The 19762-nt window shown below is 31.5% G+C and overlaps 1 protein-coding gene across 2 annotated transcripts in view; it reads right to left on the reverse strand.

Moving 5' to 3' along the window:
• Positions 1-15410, reverse strand: part of LOC142333819 (uncharacterized) — a 34684-nt gene extending 19274 nt beyond the window's left edge. The window contains exons 1-4 of one of the 2 annotated variants that reach the window (XM_075381359.1): positions 15302-15410; positions 10341-10562; positions 5121-5259; positions 2985-3193 (exon numbers count right to left, since the gene is read on the reverse strand). In XM_075381359.1, coding sequence (XP_075237474.1) covers positions 2985-3193; positions 5121-5259; positions 10341-10526 — 534 coding nt within the window. In that variant the 5' untranslated portion in view covers positions 10527-10562; positions 15302-15410. Of the gene's footprint in view, positions 1-2984; positions 3194-5120; positions 5260-10340; positions 10563-14407; positions 14549-15301 lie in introns of those variants that run through there. The other variant, XM_075381360.1, reaches the window with a different exon arrangement.
• Positions 15411-19762: the final 4352 nt, after the last annotated feature.

Consider the following 19762-nt stretch of genomic DNA (forward strand, 5'->3'; position numbering starts at 1 on the left):
GAGGTTAAGATTAATGAGTTGTTAATTCTTTAATTCGGTAATTACATTGATATGTTCAAAAGTTATCGATTCATCTATTCTTATAAGATGTACATGACAAGGGCTGGGAGATGCTTTATTTCTTCAGTATTTAAAAAAAATTATGAATAAAAATAAAAATTCTTCAAACAGAAGATCACTTTTATAATTAAAATAATATGAAGATTACAATTCTAAGTAGGAAATTATTAATTTTAATGTTTAAAAGAATTTTCTGATCCAAATACAGCAATATTATAAAATATATGTAACTCTACTTATTTTTTTAAAAAGTGATGATTATCTTCCAATTAGTCAATCTAACCCATAAAACCTGCCCCTTATAATAATCCGAAAAGATATTGGAATCATTCCTTGTCTATATTTTGAAGAATCAACAATTTATGTACGAATTTGAAAAATTAACTAGTACTCTATATGAAATATAGGTTTTAACTCATTCCGCAGTTAAATTGAAAGAAGTAGGCTAACATATATATATATATATATATATATATATATACTCGTGAGTTGAAAGCATAATGTGAGATAACATATTATAATGTGCAACACCAACTACAATTTTCCTTCAGGCTCATGAGATCTGTTTAACTAAAAGACATGACTCAACTGCCTTTCCTGGTAAAAATACCATGGATGTAGTAAAGAAACAATATAGGTAAAAAGTAAAGTAAAAAAATAAATAAAAAATACATATATATAATAAATAAAATTTTAAAAAATGTAAATAAAAAAAGTAATAAGTAAAAAAACAATCGTTTTCAATCTAGATTTGCTTATGCATGTTTTATTTTTGATGAGAATTTTTTGTGCCATATTGTCTCAAAATCATATTCAAACACTTATGATTCATCATTTCTTGTTATCTCTTTATTCTTGAGATTTTTCTCTATTTTGAGATTTTGTAGCACATTTTAACAATTTTCCAACTGGTAGACCTTTTCCTACATAAGTGTTTAGGCGTTAACTTTGCCATGTCTGTATGTAACTCTCACCCTTTAAAATCTGTCTATAGAAGTATGACCAGAACCATGAGTAAGCATTTTAATTCCCGTAAAAGTACTGTGGTCCACACAATCAAAAATGGGTTTGGGAATAATATAGGAAACAACAATTGTCTCATGTGACCTGTCCAAGGGTTACAAATCATAAATCTCCGGCAGTTAAATTATCTGCTATGTTTATAAAATGAAAACAACCCATCCCTCACAATTCTAAAAAAATTAGAAGTTCCGGGCAAGTATCTTTGAAAACATTTTTTGGCTTCTGCTATTGGATTTCTATTTTCTAAGAGTAAAATTATTAAAATGCAGCTCTGTTTGCTTAAACTAAAATAAAATGTATAAAAATTGTATTTTGTATCTATTCAGATCTGTAAATTTTTTCAGAGAACAATATTTACAATTTCTATCAGTGATTGTAGAAGATGACCAGCTGGGTGAAATCAGATACTTCTGGTTAAAATTAAAATAAATTCAAATAACATCTATAACTAAATAAGTTCATATAGAATATGATGAGCAAGCATGTAAGAAAATCTTTTATAAGAATGAGAAACAGAAATTTCTATTAACACAATCAGTGCTGAGCACTTGCAGGTGTGTGGTTCTACACATACATGCAATCTGCTGACCACGCACATAATTGTGATCATACAGCAACTTTTCTATCTCTACTGATGGATGTTAGCATGTTACTGTTGACTCTGTAGCACGTTTGTATCACGTACTATACTAGTATAGTAGATAACGTGATACAGATCTATTATAAATATTCAGAGGAATTTATGTAAAAACTAATTTTCCGGTTATAAGCAAGTCAAGTGATAGATGAAATCGGATGAGAATAAACTGTAAATTAATCTAACCGATACAAACGTAAAATAAAAAACTCTAAATCAATTATTGATATACAGAATACAGTGAGGATTTACTGTAAATTTAATAGACTTTTTATAAGTAGAATCCAAACGCTTGGGTCTTTCTTTCATAAGATCCCATTGAGCTCAACCATGCGCAAATGAGTATTCAGTATAGATGGTACAAATCCGGTGCTTTTTCGTCTCTTGTGCACAACCACTAGTGCATGCTTGTTTTTTTGGGTTTTTCAAACATTTTTTATTTCAAGACTTACATAAATGTTGAAAACTAGTACAATAAAGTGAGTTAAAAACAAAAAAGTAATTCAGCACGTAATGTTAATACACTAATGAAAAGTCGATAGTGAATGTGTTACATTTACAAGCACCAAATTCCACTGGGTTAATGACTATAGTTGTTGATGCCCGCTCTTTCATAACAAAAAAAAAAAAAAAAAACATTTACAAACTTATAAATTTGGAGAATAAAAATGTAATTACTCAGATTAGAATAAAAAAAAAAAATGGTTTGACAAAAAAATTGATGCCAGGACTGAATTATAAACAAAAAATCAACACACACTTCTAAAGTTTCAAATCCACAGACCACTGAAATATAATTAATTATTTTATACTGAATGGATTACAATGTCTACCTACATTTTGTACACATGATATATATAATAAATATATTTTTTATGCACTTGTATTTCTTTCTAATAATTTTCAATATTTTGTCCCATTTTTGTTAATAAACTAATTGTTATAAATCACAAACCGATGAAGGAGCTGGTTAGATCTGCAGTGTTTAGAGACTTTTTTTTAGATATCAAATTCCGTTATATTGAATTTTTCATAGATAATATGATTACATTTTTCTATTTACACATTACTTATTTAATGGCAAAAATAAGTTGAAAATAAGATGAAATTTACAACATATGGAAAAAAAGCATAGCCTGATCACTAGCTGATAAATTTTATATATATATATATATATATATATAAGCTCATCAGCATAATTTCAACAATTTGCCAAAAATAACACAACACTATTGCATATTATTATTACATATTATTTACTGACATCTTTCAATCCAGTCTTCTTTTCAGCCATTTCTATTGCTCTATTATTAACCTGTTGTTTTAGTTTATCAATGTTGACTAATAATTCTTGCTTTCTTAAAGCCTTTTCTCTAATTTTATTCAACTTTGGTTCCAATGTACCAACTCTTGAATCAGCAAAATAAACAAAATGCATGACGTGTGCCATTTGATTAAACGTGCGTTTAGGTTCTAAATCAGAAATATTACATTCTAAATTAATTATTAATAAATAAAACACGCTTATTTATGTTACAATACATTAACAAGTTACAAATACAGAACCAAGAAATGTATACATTCAATATGCAATTTATAAATTTCATGTACAGTTTACCTACAAAAAAAAAAACTTTGGTTAATAAAATACACATCCATGTCTAGAGTAGCTAATACACAATGCAAAAAATTTGTTCAAGTCTAATCTGTGTTAACCATGCTTTACATACGCGTTCTCATATAGCAGAAGCTATTTATTTTTTTACATGTACGTGGTAATAAATATATTTTTATTAAATATAATAAACCATCGGTGTGTTAAATTGCAAGATAAATAGAATAACCACAAATCAGTATAAAAATCATTAACAATTTTCCTCAAGAAGAACTCTTGCCATATTTTAGGAGGATGAGTGAATTCACGTCTACACTGACGAATCTTCAATTTAAAACAGTGCAGAAACAGGGGCTGGGTACTACTGCCGTCTTTTTCAGGGACATATAGCCCCCCTTAGTAGGTGCCCCTCTCAGCAATTATGATGACGAAGTTGAAGCAGTGCATACCAATGCGGCCGAACTGGAAAAGCTAGCTTCTCCTTTGAAAGCAGTGCTTTTGGTCGACTCCCAAGCCGCTATACATAATCTATCATGCAACACCCAAACGGACTGCCAGAGGACAGTTGGGTGTAGAAGAAAACTGAAAAGCCTGGGAAATCATGGGTGGACACTGATGTTTCAGTGGATACTCAGTCATGTACAACTGTGGAGGAGGCTTTTTGTAAAGGGTTTGACAATGTGGTTACATCAGACCAATAATGGAAATTTTGTTTGTTAAGCTGGATAGACAAAAATTAAACTCATCACTCGTTCAGAAGTCGTAAACAACCCTTCGTTTTCATTTAACACAAGCAGCATATTACTTACGACCTTGCACAATCACCTTCTTTCAAAGCATTTGTAAGCACAGTAATGAAGATCTTGGCATAAAATCTTCTGTAAAGCGGTTCTAACAAAAGAAAAAGTCCAATTATTAAAAAACGTCAACAAGCTGAGACAAGGCCTTCTTCCTTCAATCTCTATGTTTATCAGACTACAAACTGTTTTTCCACCTACCTTTTTGGGGTTCTCTCACCTGTTTTCTTAGACAATGATAGCATGGGTAAACAGAACTGGGCATTTATAATGAATGCCAAAATGAGTACAAAAAGTACACTGAGCAGGCAAAAACCTTCTACTACTTGTATAATATATTTTTACAGCAAAAATAGGCTGTTCACCACTCCATATCTGCATCGTAGCTGTTTGGCTCGCTAACCTTGACTAATTAATACCGTAATATTTATTGAATAAATTCAGTAATTATTGCAATTATTTATTATTTAAATAATCCAATTTATTAAATAAACACTCAAAAAATTATGTTAATTAGTCAAGGTTAGCGAGGGAAGCGAACGTAGGTTAAGTTTGGTTAAATTATATTTATAAAATAAATAAATATAAATAACCATTTATATTCTGTTTTGAATCTGTTTTGGCCCATTTTCCACCAAAATCCGATTGACTACTTTGTTTTTAAATAAAGCTGTAGCTGCGTTGGCGTTAATACGTAAGTACTGAAATTTCTTTCATACTGAAATTAAATGCAATCCTTTTCTGAAAATTGTGACCCTTGAACTCTCTGACCCTGCTGCAAACTGTGACCATCAGTACAAGAACAAATAAGAGGGTAATATTGCAATAAAAGTGTAGGTATCTTACTGCAGAAATAACTGAATGAAACTCGGTCAGCCTAATACAACTGAAAGGTAAATTTTGAACTGGTGAAGATATTTCATCAGCTGCAAATTTGTTTAATTACAAGATCATTAATTGATATAATAATTAAACCAAATACACTTACTCGGATTAGTAAGATCGAAAACGCTGAAGTCTTTCAATGCAGGAATCTGAAACTTCTTAATTGCAGCAGTCAAATTAAGTAAAGGTATTAAGTCTAAATACATATCAGTGTTTTCCACTAATGCTTGGTTCATTTGAATCTAAAATCAAAGCGATATCAATAATTAAAATTAATTAATAACAGACATTTTATTGTAAATGACTAACATGATAATAGAAGTTTCTCATATTCTAATCCTTTAATAAATATTTGTTTATACAAAAGAATTGATTATCAAAAATAATTTGTTGCTGTGTGACAAATTGATTTTATGACTGTAACTGAGTTGTAAGTTGTATCACACTTCCAATTTTTAATCAAAAACTAAAACAGAAAAATGTATATTAAAAAAAAAAATCAAAATGGTAGGCTGATATTAGAGGTAAAACTTGATGTCACAAAAATGTAAGTTAATTTTATGCAACTTTTCATACGTTACTTTTATTATAGAACAATATTCATTAAAACTATAAGATTCAAGCATGTGAAAAATGCCAATCCTAGCCAAGATTCAAACCCAGAACTTTTTGAATAAGAAAAGACACACTATTACATTAAACGTAAAATAAATAAATGGCTTCTTTAGCCGATTAATAAATAACGAAGTAAACAGTAAAACTTTATTTGGTAAATTTTTCAATAAATCTTTATTCATAACATTAAATATAAAGTTAATTACACTACATAAAATAAAATTAAAAAGAGAAAAGCTCAAAAACCATCCAAAAAAAAATTTTCAACAAAATGTGCACATCAAATATTAAAAGATTCAACATAAAATACAGAGAATATGCAAAAATTAAATTCATAAATTACACTTAAAAATAAATCAACAATAAATAAGTAAAACAGGTTTTATTTTTAAAACGAGTTTCACAACCACCCAGAATATCTCGTGGAATAGAATTCCAGATATTTAACGTTATGAGATAGGGTGAAATGCCAACAGCCAAAGCAATGTTTAATAAAACAGTTTCCACAGATCCCTAAAGTTAAAGAATACGAATGAAGTTAACAACCAGCTGGGTACCCTAGATTGGAGTTCTTTAATGAAAGTCTGCAAAAGCTGAAGTCCTACATGATAAGTGCCTGAATGCACGAGGCAAATAAAGAAGTAATGTTGATATATAGATAACTTATGAATGTAATACAGAAAAAAATTTTATAATTTAAATCCGAGGAGAAATATATTTTTAATTACAGTTTATGAATCGTTGACTTAGTAAAGTTTACAATACTGTAGAGCGATAAATAGGCTTACTATTAGTATAGGCCTATAAGTATAATTTGATACTAATGTTCCATAGACCTAATTTGTAATGAGACATTACTGTAGATTGTACACTACACAGAATTTACACATTTGGTGTATGGAAAATCCAAAAGATGGTTTACATCAGCCCCATGAAAAGCGGGTGTGTTTGGTGTGCGATATCACGAAGTGAATCTTGATGACGTTCTTTCATGGCAGAGTGAACACTGAGCGCTACATACACATGATGGAACAATTTGCAAATACTATACCTGCAAACCGGTTAGAATACACATGGTTTCAGCAGTACAATGTTACAGTATACTGCCAACAACACTATGATTGGAAGTCATAGTGTTTCCACTTCCAGTGTTTTCACACTATGACTTCAGTGTTATCAGTGTTTTCATGGACAAGTGATTTCGAAGGGGTTATGGTCCCCTTGGCCTCCAGATTTATCCTCTCCTGACTTTTTCTTGTGGGAATACTAAGGATGCTGCTTACAAAACTCATCCTCACACTGTTCCCAAATTGCAGAGAAAAATTGAACAATGTGTCACAGCAATTAAGACGTTACAACATGTGTTTAAGAGCATGCGTCATCACATACAATTATGTGAATCGTATAATGGAGCCCTCTTGCAACAACTACTGTAACTTGCTCATTTTCTCATAAGGTTGTGTCACTTTTTGAACACCTGAATAATATAATCAAAGACAATTACAAAAAGAAGTACAAAACAATCAAAAAGAAAAAAGGAATAAATACTGATTTGGGGTACCAAATCAGTACCCCAATTTTTTTAAACATTTTTTTAAACACTTACAAAGTATTGTTAATCATTGGGATAATTTTGAAAATAAGTTACATTCAATAAATCAATTAAGAAATCATTTCAAAAACAAAAATACCTAGTGGGTGGGAGTTAAGGGATAGGAGTGGGAGGGGGTGAGAGAATATTTTTAGGAGACTTGTCACGATACACAACAATAATGAATTCCAACAAAAAAAATTAATACAAACCAAAAAACTTGTTATTAAAAGATAGAGATATATTAAGAAAATCCAACATTTTTTAGAAAAAATAAATAATAGAAACCAAAAAAAAGATATTTGAACTTTTACTTTACCAAACATTAAAAAGTATATTTGTCATTCAGATAAAGCACAAGTGGATTTAAATTCCTAGAAAGTAACCTTTTTTTTTGTATGTGTGTGTGTGTGTGTGTGTGTGCACATGCATGTGTGGGGTCTATTGTTAAAAAGTCTGTAGTTTCATCTGATTTAAGAAGTCAGATTAAGAACATTGTAAAAATATTTATTGTTATTTTCAACATTTAAAAAATTCCAGTGATGATTTTGTGAGTATTTTTCCAATGCAATGTCAGAACTGTTGAGCGAATTACTGCAGAGCGTAATAAGTACACTAATAAAAGGAAAGCCGATAGCAAAAAATAAGTGTACATTCTTTTTCTTCTCTGAAAAAAAAAATACAACTGCATAATAAACCCTGTCCTTACCAAAACAGATTGGAATGATTTTGATAAGGACATGATCTGTAGAACCATCCTCGAGTTCTATAACCATTGGGAGTATCCTACCATTCACAAACACACTTTACAAGAGAAAATTAACTATAGTGGTAGTGTGATGTCTTTATGGAACATTTTTAAGGATCTTGGATTTTCATTCAAAAAATTTAATGATGATAGAAAGTTTTTAATGGAAAGGCAAGATATTGTTTTATTATAACAAGCATTCCTTTAAAAAATGCATAATATTTGAAACTAAGAAAATCCACACCCTATTATTTATTTAGATGAAACTTGAGTACACCAATCATTATTTAAGATGAAACTTGGGTAAACCAAAGCCAATCAAGAAATCATATTTGACAAAATTCATAAAGTACAGGTGGCTTGAGGGTTCCTGTTTAATTTTTTGTAATGCTGAATCGGCCAGGTATGGTTTTAATATAAAGCTAAATTACTGTTTCTATCAAAGAAATCTGTTGATTTTCACGACGAAATGAATGCAGAGGTTTTTACAGATTTTTTCATAGCGTTGCATTTTGGATTAGAAGAAGGATGCGTCATTGTCATGGATAACACAAATTACCATTACAGCTATAAGGAAAAAGTGCTGACTAGCAACACAAAGAAATCTGATATAAGGGAACAGTTAAAAGAAGAAAAAAAACCATTGACCCTGGTTCTTAAGTCATTAAGCTTGATCTTCTAAATATTGTTCAACATAGTAGAAAATATAAAATAGGTCAATTTAACCCAACTGAACCTCTGTGGGCCCAGGTTAAAAGAAATGTTGCTGATAGAAATGATACTTTTAAAATAAAGGATGTTAGAATGTTACTGAACGTGCAACCATTGACAACTGGGTTAGTGTGTTTTAGTCGTGCTGAAAAACTTCAGAAGACGATTTTGTCAAAGAGGGGCTGCAAAAAGAAACAATGAACTATTTCATTATAAATCTCTTCTTATTTTATTTGAATTATTTTTAGAGTAGGCCTAAAAGAAATAAAGGTTGATTGTTCTCTTATCATAACTCCTTTCCGGGACACTGATTTATCATTCACGTTATGAAAAAAATTATCTATGTATATCTTTTGTAATCATACATTATAAATATGCCTACAGTAGTATTTATCAATAACTTACACGGCATAATAATATACACAACCAAAACTACACAAAAAAAAGTTCTTAATTCTACAATTATTTTGGATCAGTAGAAAAATAAACACTGAAAATTATTACTGCAAAGATCATTTTATTTACATTCGATTATTTATTCTAAGATATGCATTCAGTTATGTTATGAACTGTACAAAATTATACGACGAGCAAAACATTGCTTGCATTTTTAAACAGCCTGTGTGTAAGAGAACACATGTGTGCATGAACCGAGATCCTACGGCAGAGACTGTGTGCTGCGCATGCAATCTTTTTTTCCCTGTTTAACTTCTGGGAATCACCATCAGGTGTTACTTCAGAGGATGATATGTATGAGTGTAAGTGAAGTGTAGTTTTGTACAGTCTCAGGTCGACCGTTACTGAGATGTGTGGATAATTGAAACCCAACCACCAAAGAACATCAGTATCCACGATCTAGTATTCAAATCTGTATAAAAGTAACTGCCTTTACTAGGATTTGAACTTGGAACTCTCAACTTTGAAATCAGCTGATTTGCGAAGATGCGTTCACCACTAGACCAACCCAGTGGGTTTGCGCATGAAACCTGCCTATATTACTGATAAAAAGTATATTGAAAAAAGAAAAAAAAAGCAAGCATTATTATATTGATTTTATTAAATTTTCTGCTGTTGATTTTCAATATTATTTGTTAAAAAAATGATATATATTAAATTATTTAATCTAATATTAACTTATGGCATTAAGCAGAACAATCAATTTCAAAACAGTCCTTGCTTTGAATATTTTTTCAGCCTGTACTTTGTTTGCAGTTTTAAAGTAATCTGTGGTTTTACTGTTAAATGAAAGTTGTTTATCAGACTATTCTTTTCACTTCTACTCCATATAAGTTCACTTTTCTGTAGCCTTCAGAACCACCATAAGGTATTACTTCAGAGGATAAATGAGAATGATATATATGAATGTAAATTAAGTGTAGTCTTGAACAGATTGGGCCGACCGTTCCCTTGAGACGTGTGGTTAGTAGAAACCCACTTGCCAAAGAACACCAGTATCCACGGTCTAGTATTTAAATCCTTATAAAAGTACGAAATCCTAGTACCTTTACTCAATCTTAGAACTCTTGATTTCAAAATTGGCTGCTTTGCGACAATGAGTTCATTGCTAGATCAATCAGGTGGGTTATTCCATATATGATGAAAAAAATGTTAAAAAATTAAAAATATGATATTAACAATATTTAAATAAGCATACAAACCTGCATAACATTATTGACATCAACGTAAAATTCATTTAAAAATAATTTATAAAATTCAACAACCAAAATTGTTGTTGGAACTCTGATATCAGATTCGCATACTTTTAAATCGCTAAAATAATTTTTAATCTGATGTATAAGTTCTTTTTCATTTTTAGCTAAATAACCTTCTCTGTAATCAGCCATAGCCTTTCAAAAATTTGCAGATTACGAATAAAATACCTAAAAAAAAATTTCATAGTTAATTGTAAAATATATAATAAACAAACATAAGGCGGTAATGTACAAATTTATGTGTGAATACATATAAACTAACCAGGAAGGTATTTTCCGGGTCAATATCGCAACTCTGACATACGAACTCTCCTGCTTCAGCTACTTAAACACATGAAAGTCACTGTGTTTACGCCTACTGGATAGCAGATTTACTGATGTTACAATCAGCTGTTACACACAACCGAGATTAGTTGAGGTTATTAGTTGACATCACTCCAACGTGTGATAGGTCTTAGATAAGATAAATAGTTAATAATCGATCCTGTTTACAGACATAATAATAATAGACTTGGCTACATAACTAACAAGGTATTTTGCCAGATAAGCATAATACTTCGGTAACCAACAGCAATTAAGGTAACCGAGAACAAAATGACTTATTTTATTTTGATGAACTTCAACATACTGCGATGAGGAAAATGGAATCTGTGAAAATATACCAGACCATGACCAGGAATAAAGTTTCATTATTTCTTTATGGGACTATTTTCAAATTCTAGTATATTTTAGAGATTCAATTTATCATTTTAGTAAAACTATTATTTCATTAATAACACAATCTAATTAAATTTTCCTCATTTTTTTATATCCAAAAGTGAATAATTTTCAAAAAAGCATGCTTTCAGTATTTCAATTTACTTGAATTTTAGGGTTGTATTTATATCACTTTTTACAATATAGATATCAACTACAGATATCTGGGAGGTAGTTTCACTACCGATACCTAGGAGCTGACAGTATTTTTTCTAAATTTCCTCTATTACAGTTTGTTTTTATACCATCCTCTTATTTCACAAGATTAGTACCATATTTATTCGCTTATAAAACTTTAAATAGACATAGTTCTTAAATTGATAATCGATTAGATGAACGATGCACTAAATAGGATCTGGGTGTCACAGCAGAAAGGTTTTTTTAATAAAAAGCTGTTAGTTTATTTGTTTGAAATTTTTCCTGACTAAATTATTTTTTATAGTTTTTAATCACTTGTGTTTTGCATTAAACATAGATAAACATCCTAGACTTCTAGGTATCCTATAATTTCTTCATTGTAAAGAGGATAATTTTTTTAAGACTATTTGGCTAAATCAGATAGGAATTTTTATATCTATAAAAAAAAAAAACTCTTTGGTTAAGTGGAAATGTACAGACTTTACAAATACTTGAAAAAAAAAAATTACTAAGACAGAACTGTAGTACTATGAATATTTAATATTTTACAGATATTCATTAGAAAAAAAAATGAGTCATTCTACACCATTATAGTTCTGTTGCCATGGTGACAAATATAATGGAGTAATAAAAGGATTACATTTTGTTTCTTTAATGAATATCTTTCATTCACAACTTCACCCCAAGGGGGGCAAGTAGGGCCTCATATAATTTCCCAGCTATTCTAAAATTATTTTTTTATTTTTTTAAAGGAATGATGAATATCATCAAACGAGTTGAATAATTGATGTGACAAAAAAATCAATTTTTTTTATAAATACAAACTTATTCTTGTCTAGGGTCTACATATTGAATTGTTATGTAAATGAATTAAAATTGTTATACAAAATATAGCAAGTACACATAAAAATAAATTAGGAGTATCCCAAGACAGCAATCGTTGCATACATACAAATAGGAATCTCTTGATCCAAAGAATTAGGAAAGATCCCAATTGAAAAATTAAAATTTTGAATGGTTGGGAAATTGTATAATATTGAAAAAAATTAAATACCTATTAAACTTTTTATTTTTTTGTTTATAATCTGTTTTATAATTAAAACTAGCCAGTCAGGGCTAGCTTTGCTTGCCTGACTGTCTAGGGGAACTGCGCCCCCTGGATCCCCGATGCATTAGTTATCTTCTTGGTTATGAGAAACTTTCATATTTATATCCGCATTAGACCTCCAGGTGTCGATCTTCCTCTTTGGTTATTTATTCTCATGAAATCCAGCTACACCTTAGCAGGACTTTATGGTCGTCCTGGATTCTATCTCTTCTTAGAGAGAATAATGAAAAAGATTGGAAAAACTACATGGAAGGAAGAAGAAAATAAATAAATAGATGGAAAATTATCTACAAGAAAAAAAGAAGTGGAAATGTACAGACTTTACAAATACTTGAAAAAAAAAAAATTACTAAGACAGAACTGTAGTACTATGAATATTTAATATTTTACAGATATTCATTAGAAAAAAAAATGAGTCATTCTACACCATTATAGTTCTGTTGCCATGGTGACAAATATAATGGAGTAATAAAAGGATTACATTTTGTTTCTTTAATGAATATCTTTCATTCACAACTTCACCCCAAGGGGGGCAAGTAGGGCCTCAATTATGGCTTAAAACCTTCCCTGGGATAACACAAATATATCCTGAATGCAAGCATCAGTTGGTTGGTCGGTTCTTGCGTGATACTGCAAACAAACAGACAAACTTTCGCATTTATACACAAGTTCATTTTAAGCAAAATTTTATTTTTATTTTAATGTTCCACTGAAAAAATTTAGTATATTCAAAACAGTCACTGGCAAATCCAATAAACCTTAGTTTCTTTTGGTTAATTTAGTTTTGTTAATTACCTTAAACCACAGGCTCATGATGTCAAAATCACGATTTAAAAACACAGATGTAGCATGTAGTTGCATTACCAAATAATAAATTTGAATAATTTATGGCTGTAGGGAGTTTATTAATATATATATATATATACAATAAAAAAGAAATAGTCTGAAAATTCATATAAAAAATATATATTGTTATATGGACTGTTTGTCGAGAGAACCATTACTTTTTCTCATTCATGGACGTTAACCAATTAAAAAAAATTGCCATAGGAAAATTTTTCCATCAGAACTCTGAAGACATTCACAACTTGAAAAATCACAAAATACTCTCAATCAAGAGCACCAACAAAAGACCACTGTTAAATCTATATTTAATGACTTCATCAGTATTTACTGACATCAATATTTTTACCTAATCTATGAAATGGTTTCATTTAAATTATTATTAATAATTCTTATAACCGGGAAAGAATTTAATGAAGAGAAATTAAAACTTTTCAGCAGTGAACAAATATGTTTCACATTATTAGCATTTAATCTTCAAAAAAATTCTGCAACCTCCACTTACAAAACATTTATGAGGAAAAAGATTGGTTTTGAGAGACTGCATATCGCTTTATTAAATAAAAGTATATTGTCATAGTCAATGCTCAAGACAAACTTAAACTTTACAGCTAAGACATATTTCACATCATTAGCATAAATCTATAAAAAAATTTTGTCTTTACTTCAGTAAGTCAAACTAAACAAACTTTTACAACAGAATGAAAAGAGCACCATATTTTAACTTTAACTTTTTATTAGCTATTATTCTTGATATTGAACTTCTACAAACAGATTTTTTATTGTTATTTTCAACAGTAATATACAGTGATCAAACAAACCACTTTCAAGTATCCTACTTACAAACTGGCTTGGATCAAAGCTGGTTGGTATACTACTATTTTAATCTTTGAGTTAGCGGCAAATCTAACGGAAGTAGTAACATTTATAAACAAACAGTGGCCTAAGATTTTACAATATTATGGGATTTAAAAGTCAAGGTGTTTTCTGAGAACATTAATGTTAAAATTAGCTATTATTAAGCAATGCTTAGAACATTTAAAGCAATGGCTTTAACTAAATCTACAACAGAAATTTTCACTTGTAATTAACAGTAGAAATGTGCATAAACAAAATAACTAAATGCATAAATTTATGATTCCAAAACATTTAAAGGATTAAACTATACCTGTTAGCTTCTGTCCTAACTCCCATCTAATAAGCATATACATGCACTATAAATAAACGTACACTCCAATTTTAACATGACTAAGTAGGTAGCATGGTTATCTACTAATAGATTAGTACTAGTGTTAGATCAGCATGGTTATCTACTAAGTAGATGGCATGATTATCTGCTAGTTCATTAGCATGGCTATGGATTTTTACCATTTCCTTTATTCAATAACTAATGTATCCTTAACAACCCAATGTTCAATTGAAAAAAATAATTTTAGATTTAAATTTTGAGCACTAAAAACCAGTGATCATTTTCTTGTGAGATGCCAATATTTTATCATATTATATTAAACATACCAAAATCCTCTTGTAACTTAATTCTGTTTTTTCCAGAACTTTTTTTTTAACTTCTCTTATTTCACCATAAACATAAAATTACGTAACTCGTAAACAACAATCACGTGTATAAACACTAAACTTTTAAGGATTACATAGATTTTCCCAATTAAATAATTTATTTTATGAATAAATCACTTAACAACAACGATAAATTGTTCTGATCATAATTAGGTGAATATAGTATTGCAGCAGCTCATAAAAAAAAACACAACACATTCAATGTCTATGCGACACGAATTCACAATTCTGTGTATATGTGTGAAAATAAAAAAACAAACTAATTCGTAATCTTTAAATTATACGTACAACAAGAACGTCTTAACTAGCCAAGTAAAGATGTACGTACACCTCTACAAATCTTACCGTACTAATTATATTCCATAAAACAGTGCTGGTTAAAGATTCAAGCGGATAACCTAAAAGATTTTGAAAAAGCTACTTTAGAGATGTATATTAAAATCTTTACCAAGATCAATTACAAATTAACTGCAATACAGTAACTCACCATAAAACAGCAAAAACACGATCAAACAACACAAAACGTATTACAAACAATCAGGTGGTCAACGAGCGCTAACTAACCGTCGAACATAAGTTCAAACTGTTGATTCCAGAATCATCCGCTAGTTCCGCCAGTAAAATACCGCGTAAAGAATTGCGCATGATTTTACGAGGCAATTCTTTCTGTGACAATGGGCCAAGTGAATAAAAATCAGTAATTACTTATACTGACGGTTTTTTCAGTAAATACTTAACTTTAAGAAAATAAAGATAAGTAAATATTCAACTGAACAATTTCCGGTCAGTATTTCTTTTACTTAATCAGTACTTACTGAAACTACGCGCAATTACTAACTTTTTTCAGTATTTACGGAAAAGATGTGAATAAAAGGTTACAATAACTTAAAACCATCAGTAATTACTGTAGAATGTTAAAGTAACCTTAGATACATACTGAAAGCTTCTACTAAAGGAGAAACATGGCTGTTTTTATGAGATTACGTAAATATAAAACCTACAGAGAACATACATTTTTAAGCGATGATAGGTACAAGGAGCTGCTTCGTTTTGAGAAGGAATCGATGGAATATTTAACCACATTATTTTTTGAAGAAAGAAATGAAGCAAGAGGTGGTGCCGTAAGTCCTCTATGCACGATGGAAGTATTTGTCAGATGCCTATCAGATCCGGGATTCCAAAATGTAGTCGAAGACTTCGGTATTCATAGAACTACGGTTAATAAAATATTCAATGATTTTCTGGAAAAAAGTTATTTCTAACTCAGCGCCGACTGGATTCATTTCCCTCGAACAGGACATGAAATTGCAGAAGTTAGAGAGAAATGGAGTAATCTATTTAAAATGCCGAATGTAATCGGAGCAGTTGATTGCTCTCACGTAGAGATTACAAAACCAAAAGCATTTGGTGATTCCTACGTAAATAGGTAGGGCTATGCTAGCCTTAACATTCAATTTACCTGCTGTGCAGAAGAGAAAATAACAAGCGTTGAAGATGAGTGGCCTGGTAGCACCCACGACATCCGCATTTGGAGGCGAAGCAATATTTTCAAAGAAATATCCAAATTAAATGGAGCCTTTTGACAGATAGTGGTTATGCCATAGCACCCTGGCAACACCATTTACGCCACCTAATACTGCAGAAGAAAGTATTTTTAACAAAGTGCACACTAAAGAAAGAGTGACTATAGAGAGAGTCTTCGGACAATTAAAAAGGCGATTCCCTGAATTAGAGAATCTAATGAGAGTGAAGTTGGAAAAGTTCCAAAAGTTGTCGTTGCTTGCGCCATGCTGCACAACATTGGTAAATCTCTTAATAATGAATTTAATGCAGATGACAACACATATGAAAATGAGAATCAAGATGAAAATCAGTTTGAAGATGCGGATATCGAAATCACAGAACTGCAGTTACGACAAAGTGGTCAGGCAAAAAGAAATCAAGTGATGGCAATTTTGTTAGAAACTATGTAAAAATTGTTTTTATTTTTTGTTAGATTATAGAATTCTTGTAGCCTAGTTGTAATTAATTATTTTGTAAATAATCTGTTTAACTTATGTAATAAAAAATTACTAATAAATAAAAATTAATAAAAAATCTAAAAAAGTAACAAACGTACAAGCCTGGTCAAGTTGGTTAATCTGTTCTCGTTAATCCTGTAAAGAATTAATCGGAATTAGATGGACCATCTCTTAACTTTTGATCACATATTGGTTTTTGAAGGCCCTAACACCTCCGTACACGTACACGCACTCAAACTCACACACGCGCGCGCGGGCGAGCGTGCACAAACACAATCCCATTCCATTTAAGCACAACGCACACATTCCAGTGGACATTTTCATAGTTTCTTCATTTTTATTTATTTTTTTAGTTTTTCTTTTTCAGGTAGGAAAGTGGAAAAAGAGTGTTTATTTGATTTATTGAAAACATAAAAATGATTAATTAAGGACCAGATAATCCGAGAAACTGTAATCTTCTTCTTCTTCGGTTCTTTGCTTCCCATTTTCAATTGTTTTATTATTGTATTGTTGCCATTTTCTTTTCTAATTGTTGTATTTTCATGTCCGCCTCTTTTTTCTGCGTTCGAATTAGTTCACCCTTGTTGAAAACGCATTCAGTTGCAACCTAGTCACATACATAATGATTCAAAGAAACGGGAAATTTAAATAATTAAATAACGTTAATGAAAAATATTTTTAGAAAATGAATTTTATTTCATGTAATTGTACAAATTTTGCCATTTTAGTTTATTTTTTAAAGTTGACATCTTCCAGGTGACCTCCTCTTCTACGTAAACACTCACGAAGTCTCTTCGTTAAATTGTTCGTGGTTTGACGTAACATCTCAACTGGAATTTCCGCAATCGCTTCTCGGATCTTTGCCTTCAGTTCTACCGTTGTAGCAGGTCTACTGTGTTTAAGGTGACCTCGCAAAAAGTAATCGCAAGCTGAGAGATCAGGTGATGTGGGAGGCCATCTAATGTCACCGTTTCGTGAAATGACACGTTGTCCAAATAATCGGCGTACAGCTGCCGTCGATATTCGTGCGGTATGTGACGTTGCTCCGTCTTGTCGAAATCAGGCTGTGTTAAGAATCGGTGGGAATCTCTTTTGTTGTTCCACAACAAAGGTTTCAAGCACGGCTACGTAACGAGCCGACGTCACTGTAATCGCAAGACCGTTGTTATCCTCAAAAAAATAAGGGCCTGTAAGATAACATAGCACACCGCACGGTCGCTTTCTGGCTGTGCAACGGACGGTGGTGTAGCTGCGTAGTATTTTCTTGTGCCCGGTATCTGAAATTTTGCTTGTTAACAAATCCACCGAGGTGGAAATGCGCTTCGTCTGACATCCCCAGTTCGTGAACAAACTCTTCGTTATCGTTTATCTTCTGAAGCATTACATTACAGAATTGTGTTCGCACAACTGCATCGTTCGGTTTCAGTTCCTGGACGATCTGCAACTTGTACGGATGGAATTGCAAGTCCTTCGCTAACATTCTTCGAACACTTGAACTATGCGATCGTAAAGATGCTGAGAGACGACGGATTGACCGATGTGGACTTCGTGTGGCAGCATCTTGTAAAGCTTGAACATTCTATGATGTACGGACGGTTCGCTCACTGCCTGGAGGTTTCTTTTTCATTGCCGAACCGGTTTCCTCAAAATTAGATATCCGTGTTTTAATTGCACATGCTGATGGAACACGGTCGTGCCATCCCAGATTAAAATGACGGTGAAATTCTCTACGCGCTCCCTACACACTGTCATTGTTTTTGTAAAACGCTTTGATAGCAAACGCACGTTGCGCACCACTCCAAATATCCTTGACAACTAAATGGCAGATTAGGTTAGAGAGGCTGACGCCACTTATCAAGTGGTACCAATCGCCCACGGCTACAAGAAAACTTTCAAAATTTCTCGTTTCTTTGAATACCCTATACTACTACAAGAATCACAATCAAACAAACAGAGACATCAGACAGCTTTTAAATTCTATGAAACTTGAAATCGGATTGTTGCTGTCCGAATCGGTTAATCGCTATGGTTCTATAAAATACAACATCTTAATCGAGTTATAGTACGAAAAGCCAACGGTCGATGAGTATAGAGACGTATGCTTCAAAACAAAAACTTTTCGGTCATCAACTTGAACGATATCGAACACTCGATAGAAGCCGCGTTCGAGTCACTGCTTCGCGAGCAGATCAATTTTAAAGGGAAGCAAAGCGGCTGGACGCTTCTGAGTGTCGATGGGATCTTGGTTCGTATTAACCACTACCGTCCACTCAAAGGATCATCTTTCATTCCTCTCCCAAAATTCATCCTACACAAACATGCCATCGTTAACGTGAAGAAAACGACGATGTTTGTTTGGTATGGTCGATCTTGTGCAAGGACATAATCGTGATCGTATAGTTAAGAGATACGAAGCCCTATTAAACAAGTATAATTACGGTTAACTTAACTTTCAAACACCTTTGAGTGACATTTACAAATTCGAAAAAATGAATGACGGTGTTTCCGTGAAAGTGTTTTGGTAGATGAGAATGAAAATATCTTTCATATCAAGGTTTGTTATGCTGAAGAATATGATCATTTTGATCTTTTGCTGTTAGTCGAAGGCGATCGTCGTCCTGTTTCATTTCCGATTTCGAAAGGTCGATACGATCCCAGCTGACGAAACACATGTACGGAATTGATATTTGTAAGAGGTGTTTACACTATTCCTATAAAATTGATAAAGATTGTTCGAAAATAATGGTAGATCATCTGGAAAGATGCAGCAATAATCCTCCAGCAAGAGCAGTTCTCATGTTTCATTTCTTTTAATGATTGTTTAATGGTCGTTTACGTTGTTTCATGTTCGTTTATGTTGAACTAATGTTGGTATATGTTTTTATCATGCTAGTGTATGATCGTTTCATGAACGTTTCGTGTCTGTT

Source organism: Lycorma delicatula, chromosome 13 (genome assembly GCF_047948215.1).
Source record: "Lycorma delicatula isolate Av1 chromosome 13, ASM4794821v1, whole genome shotgun sequence".
NCBI lineage: Eukaryota > Metazoa > Arthropoda > Insecta > Hemiptera > Fulgoridae > Lycorma > Lycorma delicatula.